Source organism: Ranitomeya variabilis, chromosome 4 (assembly GCF_051348905.1).
Source record: "Ranitomeya variabilis isolate aRanVar5 chromosome 4, aRanVar5.hap1, whole genome shotgun sequence".
Classification (NCBI taxonomy): Eukaryota; Metazoa; Chordata; class Amphibia; order Anura; family Dendrobatidae; genus Ranitomeya; species Ranitomeya variabilis.
Window position 1 is genome coordinate 49,913,318 of NC_135235.1, and position 13,227 is coordinate 49,926,544.

Here is a 13,227-nt window from a genome sequence, read left to right on the forward strand (position 1 = left end):
CTTCTGTGAAGCACTTGGTGGGTCAAAGTGCTCACCACACCTCTAGATAAGTTCCTTAGGGGGTCTACTTTCCAAAATGGTGTCACTTGTGGGGGGTTTCAATGTTTAGGCACATCAGGGGCTCCCCAAACGCAACATGGCGTCCCATCTCAATTCCAGTCAATTTTGCATTGAAAAGTCAAATGGCGCTCCTTCGCTTCCGAGCTCTGTCATGCGCCCAAACAGTAGTTTACCCCCACATATGGGGTATCGGCGTACTCAGGACAAATTGTACAACAACTTTTGGGGTCCATTTTCTCCTGTTACCCTTGGTAAAATAAAACAAATTGGAGCTGAAGTAAATTTTTTGTGAAAAAAAGTTAAATGTTCATTTTTATTTAAACATTCCAAAAATTCCTGTGAAGCACCAGAAGGGTTAATAAACTTCTTGAATATGGTTTTGAGCACCTTGAGGGGTGCAGTTTTTAGAATGGTGTCACACTTGGGTATTTTCTATCATATAGACCCCTCAAAATGACTTCAAATGAGATGTGGTCCCTAAAAAAAAATGGTGTTGTAAAAATGAGAAATTGCTGGTCAACTTTTAACCCTTATAACTCCCTAACAAAAAAAAATTTTGGTTCCAAAATTATGCTGATGTAAAGTAGACATGTGGGAAATGTTACTTATTAAGTATTTTGTGTGACATATCTCTGTGATTTAAGGGCATAAAAATTCAAAGTTGGAAAATTGCAAAATTTTCAAAATTTTCGCCAAATTTCCATTTTTTTTGCAAATAAACGCAGGTAATATCAAAGAAATTTTACCATTATCATGAAGTACAATATGTCACGAGAAAACAATGTCAGAATCGCCAAGATCCGTTGAAGCGTTCCAGAGTTATAACCTCATAAAGGGACAGTGGTCAGAATTGTAAAAATTGGCCCGTCATTAACGTGCAAACCACCCTTGGGGGTGAAGGGGTTCATATTTAAATGTGTAAAGTATAAAAATACGAATAAATTATATTTACTGGAATGGGACTGCATTGCAATGCAAGGCACAACCAGTGGACAAAAGCTCTGTACGCTGTTTTTATACGAACTACATTTTTATTTTTTTTTTTCCCTAGAATTCTCCATGCCGGTTGACTAGTTGCCACATAGAGTAAGCAAATTACTACAAGATCTGGGACATGTTTGTAATTATGTTTGTTGTTTTTATTGTTATTATTACAGTTTTATTATTATTAGTATGATCAGACTGTTGGTTTCCAGTGCTTGGTTGTAGGTACTGATGCCGTTAATCGAGCAGCCCGGTCTCATCTTGAATTTCCTGATTTATCTGTAGTCAAAGAAATAACAGAAGAAGGATTATACAGTATTTAGCGTAGTAACATAATATAATAACATCATCCCAACTTGTTTTATTGTTAGGCTAGGGTCACACAACGGTATTTTCACTCATCAGAGGCAATCGGGATGATTATGCTAATCACCCTTTGATCAGAGTGTGATTCGATTTTCTCAGATTTTTCCCATCTCCTCCATTCTACCAGTCCATAAAAGTCAAACTGCACCGAAATGTCATCCAAGTGCAGTCCTATTTTTCCCATGGACTCCATAACTTGCGTGGTCTAGTATATCCGAATATCGGAATATATCCGAATATCCGGAATATCGGATACATATTGAGGGAATGCTGCAAGTTTTTTTTTCCAGGGAAAACTGAAGGAGTGTATACTTCACCTAGGTTCTTGTCTTATACATTTTGAAGTTTCTTATCAACAAAACAAAACTCCCAAGATGACTACGGTATATTTCCCAGCTCTGTTTAGCCTAGATTTTTGGTAGAACTGTGGATTTCATCTGTAAAGCTGAGATGTGTTTTCAACTCCATAAGGCCATGGCCAATTTCCATTTTTTTCTTTTTTTATCTAAGAGCCATAACATTTTTATTTTTTAATCCATATAGCCGTATGAGCACTTTTTTGCGGGATGAGTTGTACTTTTGAGTGACACTATTACATTTATCATGTAATGCACAGGAAAGCAAGGAAAATATTCCAATTACATTAGAATTGCAGAAATGTAAAAAAGTGCAATTTCACAATTGTTTTTACTACGTTACTGGTAGAGCAAAGAATATGGAAAATCGACACGGCTTCCAAACCCTCAAATAAAATCCAGTGAAATCTGCGCTTATAAATCCGAATGCCCCCCTCTTTCTGAGCCCCACTTTGCCTAAACTACAGTGTTTGTTAATTGAGCTCTTCCCACTAGAATAATGCCAATTTTGGGGTGCATGTCTCCAGAAGCACAAGCCAGGTACAATGCATAGGGGTCGCTACAATATATGGGGGCTCTACACTGTATGGGGGGCACAATGTATGGGCACAAAACTGGTATATTTGCAGTTGTCCAGAAAAAAAAGCCAGGCTTGGATGTTACAAAAAAGTCGCTGCAATCATACATGAATTTATTGAGAGGTTCAATGCCTACAGTTAGTTCACTTTGGGTTTTTTTTTTTTTTTGCTGTTCTGATTTTTGAAATTGACACCCGCAAAATACTCTAAGGCTCCAAAAGGCAAATAGCGTGCCTTCCTTCTCAGCTCTGACGTGTGGCCAAACAGTAGTTTCTGGCAACATATGGGGCAGCACCGCGTTTGGGACAATTTGTGCAATAAACTGTGTGGTCCAGTTTCACCTATGAACTTTTGTGTAACTGACAAATCAAAAAATTACATTTTTCAGCCTTGGCAGGGCAGAGAAAAGTGCCCCTGCGCAGGAGCGCAATGGAGGACACTGTGAGGATGACACAGGACGCGTCATTCACATGAAGCAAGGAAGGAGGACGGCGATTGTAAGACAGGAGGCTCCAGATCAAGGTACCAATTAGACTGGATCGCACCATTAGTGAGCAAAAGGAAAGCAATTTTTTGGTGCCTTCCAGAGGTCATTGGGGACATGCATACAGCATACGAGAATGCTGTCACATAAGGAAGACTTACAATTGCTGTCCATACTTTGTATTGGGAAAACCAAGTGAAAGGTTCCCCCTAAGTAGGATTAGGGAGACATATAGCTGTCAGACACCTCTGATACCATTTATGTCTCACAAGAACAACGGACTGAAAATGTTGAAACCCAAACACGTCTGTCTCATCCTTCTTAACGCCAATGTTGGTTAGAATGTGCCCAATATTTGATTACAATTTAGTGAACCTGTATCCAATATCTGCTAATGAGGACTTATGTCCAGCTTTATATACATCTCATTATTTGCTGATCCAACCAAAAATTGTGGAAATCTGTAACTGAATCGATCCAAACCCAAATGTTGTTATAATTTTCCCCAAAATTTTGGATTCTGCTGCAGCGTCCCTGTTCTTCACATTAGTCTTTGGTTCCTCTGGCACTGAGATCCGTCATTGGTCCCACATAGATACAAGCGGGTGATGTACATCACTAATCTCAAAGACTTCCATACCCCCCATATGACCACTTGAGACCAATCATTGACTTCAGATATGAAGAAATTAAAGATCTGCAGAAGCAGTGGAGGTGTAAGGACAGATGAGTCTCTAGGACAGGTGACTATAATGTGTTTTTTTTGTCAAAGCATAACAAATATCTTTTCATGGCAATAATTTACTTTCGATTCCGACCGATTTTTTCAGACCGAATCAAATGAATCTTGCCAAAATTAATTTTGGAAGATTGGCTAAACCCTATCTGTTACATTTATATAGTGCATTTAGCTAAGACTCTTTATGGTCTGAGACATAAGGAAGACAAGTAAATGTGCAGGCAAGAAAAGTATAATTTTGTGTACACATACTGTAGAGATCCTATAGAATAGAGCTTTAAAAGTATGTATTCACTTACCATTACTGCAAGGGTGGTTGTAGTCTACAGTGGCCTGCTCATCTGGAAGACAAAGTAGCAACATTATAATGTAGTATTAAAGAAAAACTCCTATCAAATTTTTTATTCTCTCAGTATGTTGCAGTCATCATATTATACAGCCCTGTGTAATTAAAATTGCTAATTTTGCTCTTCTACCCAAATAATTGTTCTCTTTTCCATTAGGTCTATGACATCATGTGATAAAAAACTGACCAGCTGAATCCTTCTAACCTCTACCTAAAAACAGGAAGTCTCCTTTCTCTGCATGAGTCATCACTGCAAAGGTCCCTGGCAGGGATGGAAGGGGGATTGAGCAGTGTAAAAGCTGGATCAGGAGTTGAAGAGAGGGATGATAGATGCAGAGACATGAAAGAGACCTCCTCTTTCTACATAGAGCTTAGAAGAATTCAGCTAGTCAGTTTTTAATTATGTAATGTCATAGATCTAATGGAAAAGAGAATAATAAATTGGGTAGAAGGGTAAAATGAGCAATTTTAGTGAACAGTGCTGTATAATATGATGATTGCATTTTGTTAAGAGGATAAAACTTTGAAGGGAGTGCTTCTTTAAACTTTCCAATAACAATCATATACTAAGGTTAAACAGACACAGGTCCATCCAAGATTGACTAAAAGAAAGCAAAAAGTCTATCCAAGCACGCAAATACAGCATAAGCTCAGGGATATAATAAAAGAATATAGAAATTAAGTATAGAAATAGCTCTAATTTAGCATCTTTGAAAAAAAATGTACCAGTTTCATAGTAATCGTAGACTTTAGCTGTAGCTGGTTTTAGGTCCTTCACCACAATGTCCTGTTCCACCATGAAGGAGAGATTGACTGGACTGCTATCAATCTATAAGAAGACAATAAAAACCTCAGTGAATCTGAAAGTCATGAAAATAATCCAAAGATGCAGATATCCACTTTACAAGAAAACTGCTAAAGATTAGTATTTATCATGGAGGAATCTGAGATGTTCATAGAAGTTGTCCATAGTTGGGGCATGGTCATGCTTGGCTTTTATTCACATTGTGGTCATGTTTGAAACATGGTAAGCTTTTAATAATAGAGGTTAGGACTGTCCCAATTAGGTACACCTTGGCGCTGGTGGAATGGCTTTATGCATTTTTTTTTTAATCAAAATAGGGTTTACTAAGTACCCTATGTTACATATATGCACTATTGCTTTTTTAGTTACTTACAGCTAGGTATATTTTAATGTTTCTTCTACTTTAGGTTTTGTATGTTCATAGAAGAAAGAGAATAAGATGAAATATATAACAATGACTGATACAGACCTCGTCCAGGTACAAAGTCACCAAGTCAGTCTGGATCTCACTTCTTTGTATTAACTTATCCTTCACCAGCTGTGGAGAGAAATGGGCATTAGAACTGGAACTGCAATAAAACAAGTAATTTCCAAACGTAAAATAACATAATATTATATTTAGAAATCAGAAAATCTTCTCCTGGCGATTTAACTCTGTCAAGGGCATCTTCATACATATCTTGTGGAAATGCAACCCACTACATATATTTTGGTATCCGTTTTTCAAAATTCTTAATTTCACCTGTAACCATTCGCTCCCTTGTCTGTCTGAAATTGGCCTCCTCTTTCTATTTCCTTCCAATACTCCGAGCCACTACATCATCATCCTCAAAGCCTTACTAGCTCCTGCCCACTGTATAATGAAACTACACTTCAAATCAGAAAAAAATTCCCTTTATTCATTAATAAATACAATGGAATCTCTAGACTGTAGGAAATTTCCCATTGGGAGATGCAAACCCATGACACATATCAAAGTCTTTGTAGTCCTTTGCTATCAAACAAGAACCTAATTTCCAGCCAGATATAGAATGGCATGACACACTCCAAAGCCATTAAAAAAAGAACAGTCTGAAGACATCCATCAAACTGCTGTATTTTCATGACTGTTGTCGGGTGTCACCAGGACCAGGGGCTCCTTCCCAGTTCCTAAAGCTAGGGGCACCCTAGATCACCCTGTTCCCGGATTAATTCTGATGGTGAAGAAGCCGGGCTATGTACCTTGCCTTAGCTTCTGAATCCGCCCTCAGTCTGTACCCTTCCCCCACCCAGGGAAGAGCAGAGTAGTAATGTACCATAATATGAACAGGGATAAAGGAAAATACCAATCATACAAATATACACACATAAACAACAGAGGTAAACACCGGGGAGTGGAGGATGGGGTTAAATCAAAGTAGGAGAAGAATGGGAATTATCACACACTTATAACGTAGAAACGGTCACAGATAAATCCACCAAATGCCTTCTCCAATAACAACCACCAACAACCTCCAGGCATGCAACATAAGCTATCTCTGACAATGAGTGCTATCCAGGACCCAATTTATATAGGAGATGGGAGTGGCTAACAGTGCACAGCTGAGAGCATTAATGATGGAAAGCGTCCAGGAGGTCTTAACTGAGCAGATGAACCCCTGCACTGCTAAAAGAAATTTACGTCATTTAATATGATAGTGAAGTGCTTCTAATCTGTCCAGGAATAGGAGTAATCAGATGCTTCAGTCTTCTGGCTCCTCTCTGTCGTGGTAAACCCATGACATGGGTGCTGATTAGCATATGGTGTGTGACAAATAAAAATGTAATTATTTTTGGTATGCAGGAAGCTATGATCTTAGAAAGTGCTAGTAAATACAGCACACGGGTCGTAGATACAGTTTATATAGGTAAAAAACCTGGTGTCAAGGGGATATAGCGACAGAAAGGGGCCAGAAGATTGCAGTGTCTGGTCACATGATTTTAATAAGCAGTGCAGTTTTTTCTGTGCTCTGTCATTGCAAGGGTTAATCATTTTAGTTGATCTCCTAGAGCTCTCCATCCTGAATTGCCTCAGCTGTTCTGTGTTGGTCACTCCCCTCTGGTATATATGCTCACCACTGGCACTTGGGAATTGTCAGTGAAAGTTCTATATCCTGGTTAAGTGTTGGAGGAGTAAGTCAGTGTTTGGAGTTGGTGGATGGAAAGTGTTCAGGTGATTTCTGTTTGGAGTTGGTTTGCAAGCTTATCCTCATCCTCTCCTATTTGGTTTATCCTACCTATCCCTCCCTTGTGTTCCACTCTGTTGTTTTGTGAGATTTTTGTATGATTGTAGTTTCCTTTCATCCCTGTCTATCTTGCCTTGTCTGTCTGGTTAGCGTAATCCTACACGCTTCAGCCTCACACCTCCCTGAGTGGGAGAGGGAACAGATAAGTTTTAAGATAGGAGCATAGCAAGGTACGTGATACCGGCATCTTCATCTTCCAGGGTAATCTTGGTGACAGGGGTAGACTAGAGTGCCCCCTAGTTCTAGCGATCAAGTAGGCACGCACAGTCCCTAGTCACTATGTGACACCAGGCGACAGGTTCCTTTTAAGTTTTATGGACTTACTATGATTAAAATCACAAAATCATTTCTCCTCAGTTAAAAAATAATTTTCTTTCTTGAATACTGTTAAAGCTCAGAGCTCTGACCAGAAGAGTGAAATTAGAAGCTCTTGGGTTCCCAGCGTTAAAGCTGTAACACGGTCACCCACGTACTATGTGTCATTTATAATTCTGGTTTCTCAGGATGCTAAGGTCTCTTTGTGTTAGGGCTATGGTTCCAACTTCCAACTTTAGCTCTTTATATAGTTACTCTTCTGGTTCTCTCAGTCATAGTTTTTGAATACCCTGATTTTAGTGCATGACCATAAATGCTCACGAAGAATAGATTCAAGTCACCTCTATACTACAGTTCTACAATTTTGTTTCTACTGGAGAGGCTGTGATTCCAGTAACTTACTTTTTTTATTGTGTTTTTTACTGGAATGTATCCAGACAACATCTTGACTTCAAGGACGGCCATGTTGGATTTCTCTCTGGTACCAGTATATCTGTGTGATTGAAAACAAGGACATGATGTAAACATCTATAAAGTTGTTATTGGTTGCATTCCATATTGGCCAAAATAAGAGAAATATTGACAGCTTTGAGAGTGTTAGTATTCAGTTTGACATACTTTTTTTTTAAAGAATTTGCTTAGTAAGCTCATTGGTCAGTATTAGAAATTTCCAAGCATGATATGAAAAAGAACAAGAATAACGAAATTAAAGAGGAAAAATAACTCACGCGGCAGTGATGAGAAGTTCAAATGTAGTCACAGGATCTTGGAGACATTCTCCTTGTGAAGATGATTTTACACTTAATGAGAAGGTGGCTGGACCTTTTGGAGGAGGAACATTGTACCTCAAGACCGCCTGTGATTTAAAGAAGTAATATCACATCAAATATTAAATCAGTCAATGGGATTTAGAACAGATGCAATATTTTACCAGGCAACACACAGGGCTCAATATTACACTGCAACAGGAGCAGACACAAACAGAAACGGCTGCCAGTGCAAGAAATGTAAATGGACCCTTTGCAGTCCAATAACTCGTCATTCTACCCCAGGAGCCACAAGTGCAGCTGCACCAGTAGCACTAATGGTATATCCATCCCAATGAATAAAACACATAGGGGCCAAGTCATCAAGACTGATGTGGCACATACTTGCGTTACCCCGGTCATGTTGCAGCACGGGGTGCCAAATTTATTAACGGCACATGGCACTTAATAAATTTGTGGTTCGTTCTGTGTGTTGTGTGTTTCCATGTGCAGCACCAAAAATACATTTCTAGCTTAGAAAACGCCTGTACTTTTCATTAATTGGATAGGCAGGCATGGCTATGCAATCTCTGCCCCGGCTCCTCCTATTTTGATCTAGCTGATTGCAAAATGGCATAGAAAATCCAAAAGTTGCAAAATAGTTGTATAACTATGCGTTGTGCAAAATTTGTGCAATTTTTCAAAGCTTTTATGCCATTTTTGTGAATAGGCGCCATACTGTCAGTCCTTGAAACATCATACTCAGTTGAAGGATTTAATTGCTGACCTCTTAAGAATTGCAAAGATGATAGATGGAGCTACATTGTGGATGGAAATGATAGATATGACTAGTGTGGTTCTTGGCTCTGAATCTAAAAATGAGTTTATATAGTCATAAGGAATCCTGAATCTTTAATTTTATTTTATTGTAAAAGTGATGGTAAAAAGTTGAATATAGTAAATAAAATAAAAAGTATACAATACAAATTTTCATAAACATGTTTTATATAATGTTACATGAGACTTTATGCTTTTATATGACAGATTGTAATATTCCAGAACATAAGTGACATAAAAAGTATGAGCAGGCAATCCTCAGTTATGTTTTTGTAATATACAGTATGATAAACTTTTATCATTCTTTGGAATATATGTTCATATACCGCAGACTTATCTGCTGCACAACTTTCAGTTAGCTATGCTCATCATGATTTCTTCCTGAACATAGAGATGAAATTATGACTCAATCTTTAATGCAGAAAAACAAGCCAGCATTTCCAAAACATTTTTGTTGCTGAAAGTCCAAGAACAATCTTTCTTCAACCTAGGTCTAAAAAAGTTGCATTACAATGAAGTATTTTCTGAAACATATAGACCAACTTTTAACGTGAAAGTGATCTGCATGGGGCAAGGAGAAGGGACCCACTTGCCAAAGCTTTTGTTGTCTACCTAGACCAAAGCTCAAGATTCCCACAGCTGCAAAGGGGTATGAAATCTTAAGTTGACACATCACCTTAGGCTAATCAGGAAGCACATAACATAAGGACCGACACTACTTGTCAACTAGGCAACTATTGATTGTCAGGGTTATTTATCAGAATTGGTTGCAACTTGTTATAATTTTTCTGCTCACCTGAACAAACACACAACCGATCCCTGTTATTGTGGCAGTGTAATCTTCGGGAACTTTAGATAGTGTTGCCCTTTGGAGTAGGATCCGGTTAGTCTTGTCCACATGGAACTGCTCAAGGAATCCTGACTTCGAAGTGACCACCGCAGTCACATCTCCTTTGTCAGAAAATGTATTTTCTGCATACTTGGCGAGAGCTTGAAGAGCCACCACTGTGTCCTTCAAAATGGAAATGTACATTTTCAATACGTACAAGAAAAGCATATGTTAAAAAGAACATGTCACCATTTTTTTCCGATACCTCCTATGGCCACCACCTTTCAGCCTCTTGTGACAGCATTCTATAATTATTTTATTATAGCCACCTAAGGGGTGGTCCAGTCCGATGTGCATTGCTGGTCTTGATCAGGTGCCTTCTCTCTTCTTGCTATGCCATCCTCCTTCTCTGCTTTATTTAGATGGCTTGACCTATGTCTTCCACACATTGTTCCCTTTCGCGCTTCAGTGCAGACATACTTCTTTCTACCTTGCCGATGGCAAAGCAAAGTACTACAGTGTGCAGCACCGGGGCTCTTTTGACCTTTCCTGGCACATGCACACAGCAGTACTTTGCTCCACCATCAGCAAGGCAGAGAGAATTGTGTCTGTGCAAAAGCGTGAAGGAGAATACTATGGATGACATAAGATATGTCATCCACACGAAGCACAAAAGGACAGCATCGCAAAAAGAGAGGAAGCACCTGATCAAGACAAATGGCGCCAATAGGACCGGAGTGCCCCATAGGTGATAAATGGTCTTTTTTTGCCTTGCAGGGCGAATTGGAGTCATGTGTGCAGCATTATAGAATGATATCACATGGGGCTGAAAGGTGGTTGCCATCGACTTTATTTGAAAAATTGGTGACAAGTTCCCTTTAAGTATAGCTAAAATCTTATATGTCAAGGAGAATTTGAGAAGCTGTGATCCATGGAACCAGGCAGTTACTAACTACTGGAAGCAAAGAGCAGAAATCCAGCTCCACGGATATAATAATCTTCTTCATTGCTACATGTTAAAATTCCAAATAACTTGCATATCAGCTAAGAGCAATGAAACACAGTGATGCATTTCTTTAGTCATGGTTCACGTCACATAGTAAGGGGTCACATCACATCCATAGTTCATCTTGATGAGCACATGAATCCATGTATTTGGCATTTTGCATAGTGTCATCAAGTACTGTATCTACTATAGGCAATACAAAAGTCTCATTCCTTCTCCCTTCCTTCGAGACAGCCCAACTGGTACCTTTTATTCCTAAAAGGAGTTTGTTAGCCCAAACTTATAGTATAAGCTAAACATATTGTCCTATAGAGCATATGGCAGCTTCTTATCACTGCCTCTGTTCAGCATAAGCAGATGTTAAATCCAGTACACTAATTGGGGTGCTTGGTGCACCCTTTGTGTGGCTAGGATGCTCGGTGCATTGTTCCACCCACTGGTTTTACATGCTTCACTGGTGATGGAGAGTAATGGCTTGCCCGAGCTTTCTCTGCAGACAATGCTCACTACAAGCAAGCCGGCTCTGTCGATCACCAGTGAGGAAGGCGTGGGCATAAAAAAAACAGTGGCTGGTAAATGGTGCATTGAGCCTCTTGGCCACACTAAGGGTTCACCGAGCACCCTAATTATTTCACTTGATTTAACATCTAATGAAAATAGAATATGAAAACCCCAATTTATCAAGCAGTGTTTGCAAGTTTTCTATTGTAAAACTGCTTTAAGTTTTTAAATTTTTACAAAACTTATGTTATAATTGTACAAATAAATTTAGCAATTTGCCGTTTTATCACCAGTCACAGTGTTGAATTTCCTGAAATTTGCAGTTCCATGGCAATTTCGAACACTATGATTTGATTTGTATGAACTGAAAACAAAAATAATAAAATGCCCAGCTGCCATTTGGTGAACTAAATGGCTGGTAAATGGTAAAAAGAAACCTCTTAGTTCACTGCTCACCTCTCCAGCCAGCCGTTTACTATTTATCATCCTTTTTTCACCATAGGCTCGAATTTATGGCTGTGTCCAAGCGTCAGGGGACATTGTGCATCATAAGGTCGCGTTATCATAATGTCACAACATGTACCATGACCTTACAAGGACCAGTAACCCCTGAGCCCTGGTAGCCAAAGAATTCCCGGCCTTTAGCAAAAAACAATTAAATGGGGCATGCAATAGCTGAAAGAAGAGGCCCTGAGAACCAGATGGGCACCAAGCAGTGGTAGATGTGAGAAGTGAGGTGAGCAATATTTTTTCATCCTTTTTGTATCTTAGGTTTATTATCCTATGTGGTCTGCAGAGGCCCCAGTTCATAATAAGGAACATTCAATTAGTAGCAGATAATTTAGATGAAAATCGAATTTCCAGCGGAAATCCGTACAACCAGGCAAATCTGAATTTCAAACAATCCACTCATCATTAGTTACAAGGCTATTTGCTCAGCTTAAACTGTCAAATTGAGCCGTCAGACTCCCTGTAATAAGTCTCAACATGGTCAAAAAGCGCTACATGATGATAGTGATAACCTTTAAAAATATTGCTGAATATACACTATAGATTAAAAAAGACTGCACTAGCAAATTTTAGCAGAAAAGATAGCCCAGTTTGGATTTCTGACATGCCCAAATTGCACATGGTAGAAGGTCAGACATGTTATCATCCTTTGTTCATCCGGGAGAGGAGTCTGGTAGCGGTTTATTTGCCTATTGTTGAAAGAAAAATGCTGATTTGGACAAGTATAATGGTAATGATGACGGTAAGTGAAATTCCTGGCCAATCCACTATTTAGCTGACTAGTGTTACATCTACTGTATATGGCCAGTTTCAGTATCTGGTCAACCATTATAGCGCCCTGTTTTCATTAGGAACAGCACATTGTCTACTGCTTAAATTCCTTACTTTACCTGTGTTGAAGAATAACCTCCATACGGATTCTGCTGTTTAGTCAACCAGTTCACAATTTGTGAAGATTTTCCTAAATCTGGAGTTGGACCAGACAGAAGAGCCAGGAGAACATAGGAGGTCATCTCCACCTCTGCCGAGGGAGCTCGGTACCAGTATGAGACTTCAGCGGGAGGAGCGGAGTCCCGCTTCCAATGCAATTGACCATCTGTAGAGAAGATAAGTGTTAGGGTTAATATACCTTGCTTTGAATATCATTTAAGCCATTTATATTTTCTATATATCTTTGATAACTTTATATTTTGTATTAGCTTTATACAGTAAGTGTTATTCATAAAAGCAATGGCACAGGGTGTGTTTTCTTTATTTAAAGTTGCTGAAGGCCTTGTCAGCTGGATAGAACTTATTTGAAGAAATTCAGCAGAATCCATAATTTATGGCCTCTGTCTCCAAATTTACATAATCCCTTTTAGGTAATGAATTATGCCATTCCCCTTTCTTCTGTGGGTGTAATTAAAAGTTATGACAGGGTATCAGATTCAGACATGGCTTGTACACTGACAGACATTGGCTGTGTCTGTTCTTTTATCCAATGCATTGCTTCGAATTTGAC

General features: G+C 39.0%; 1 protein-coding gene across 1 annotated transcript in view; it reads right to left on the reverse strand.

The window, feature by feature from the left end:
- Positions 1 to 1,177: 1,177 nt before the first annotated feature.
- Positions 1,178 to 13,227, reverse strand: part of LOC143769704 (alpha-2-macroglobulin-like) — a 76,216-nt gene continuing 64,166 nt past the window's right edge. Inside the window, exons 29-36 of the mRNA XM_077258489.1 lie at positions 12,617 to 12,822; positions 9,677 to 9,892; positions 8,026 to 8,153; positions 7,700 to 7,790; positions 5,188 to 5,256; positions 4,640 to 4,742; positions 3,867 to 3,908; positions 1,178 to 1,323 (exon numbers count right to left, since the gene is read on the reverse strand). Coding sequence (XP_077114604.1) covers positions 1,301 to 1,323; positions 3,867 to 3,908; positions 4,640 to 4,742; positions 5,188 to 5,256; positions 7,700 to 7,790; positions 8,026 to 8,153; positions 9,677 to 9,892; positions 12,617 to 12,822 — 878 coding nt within the window. The 3' untranslated portion in view covers positions 1,178 to 1,300. The remainder of the gene's footprint in view (positions 1,324 to 3,866; positions 3,909 to 4,639; positions 4,743 to 5,187; positions 5,257 to 7,699; positions 7,791 to 8,025; positions 8,154 to 9,676; positions 9,893 to 12,616; positions 12,823 to 13,227) is intronic.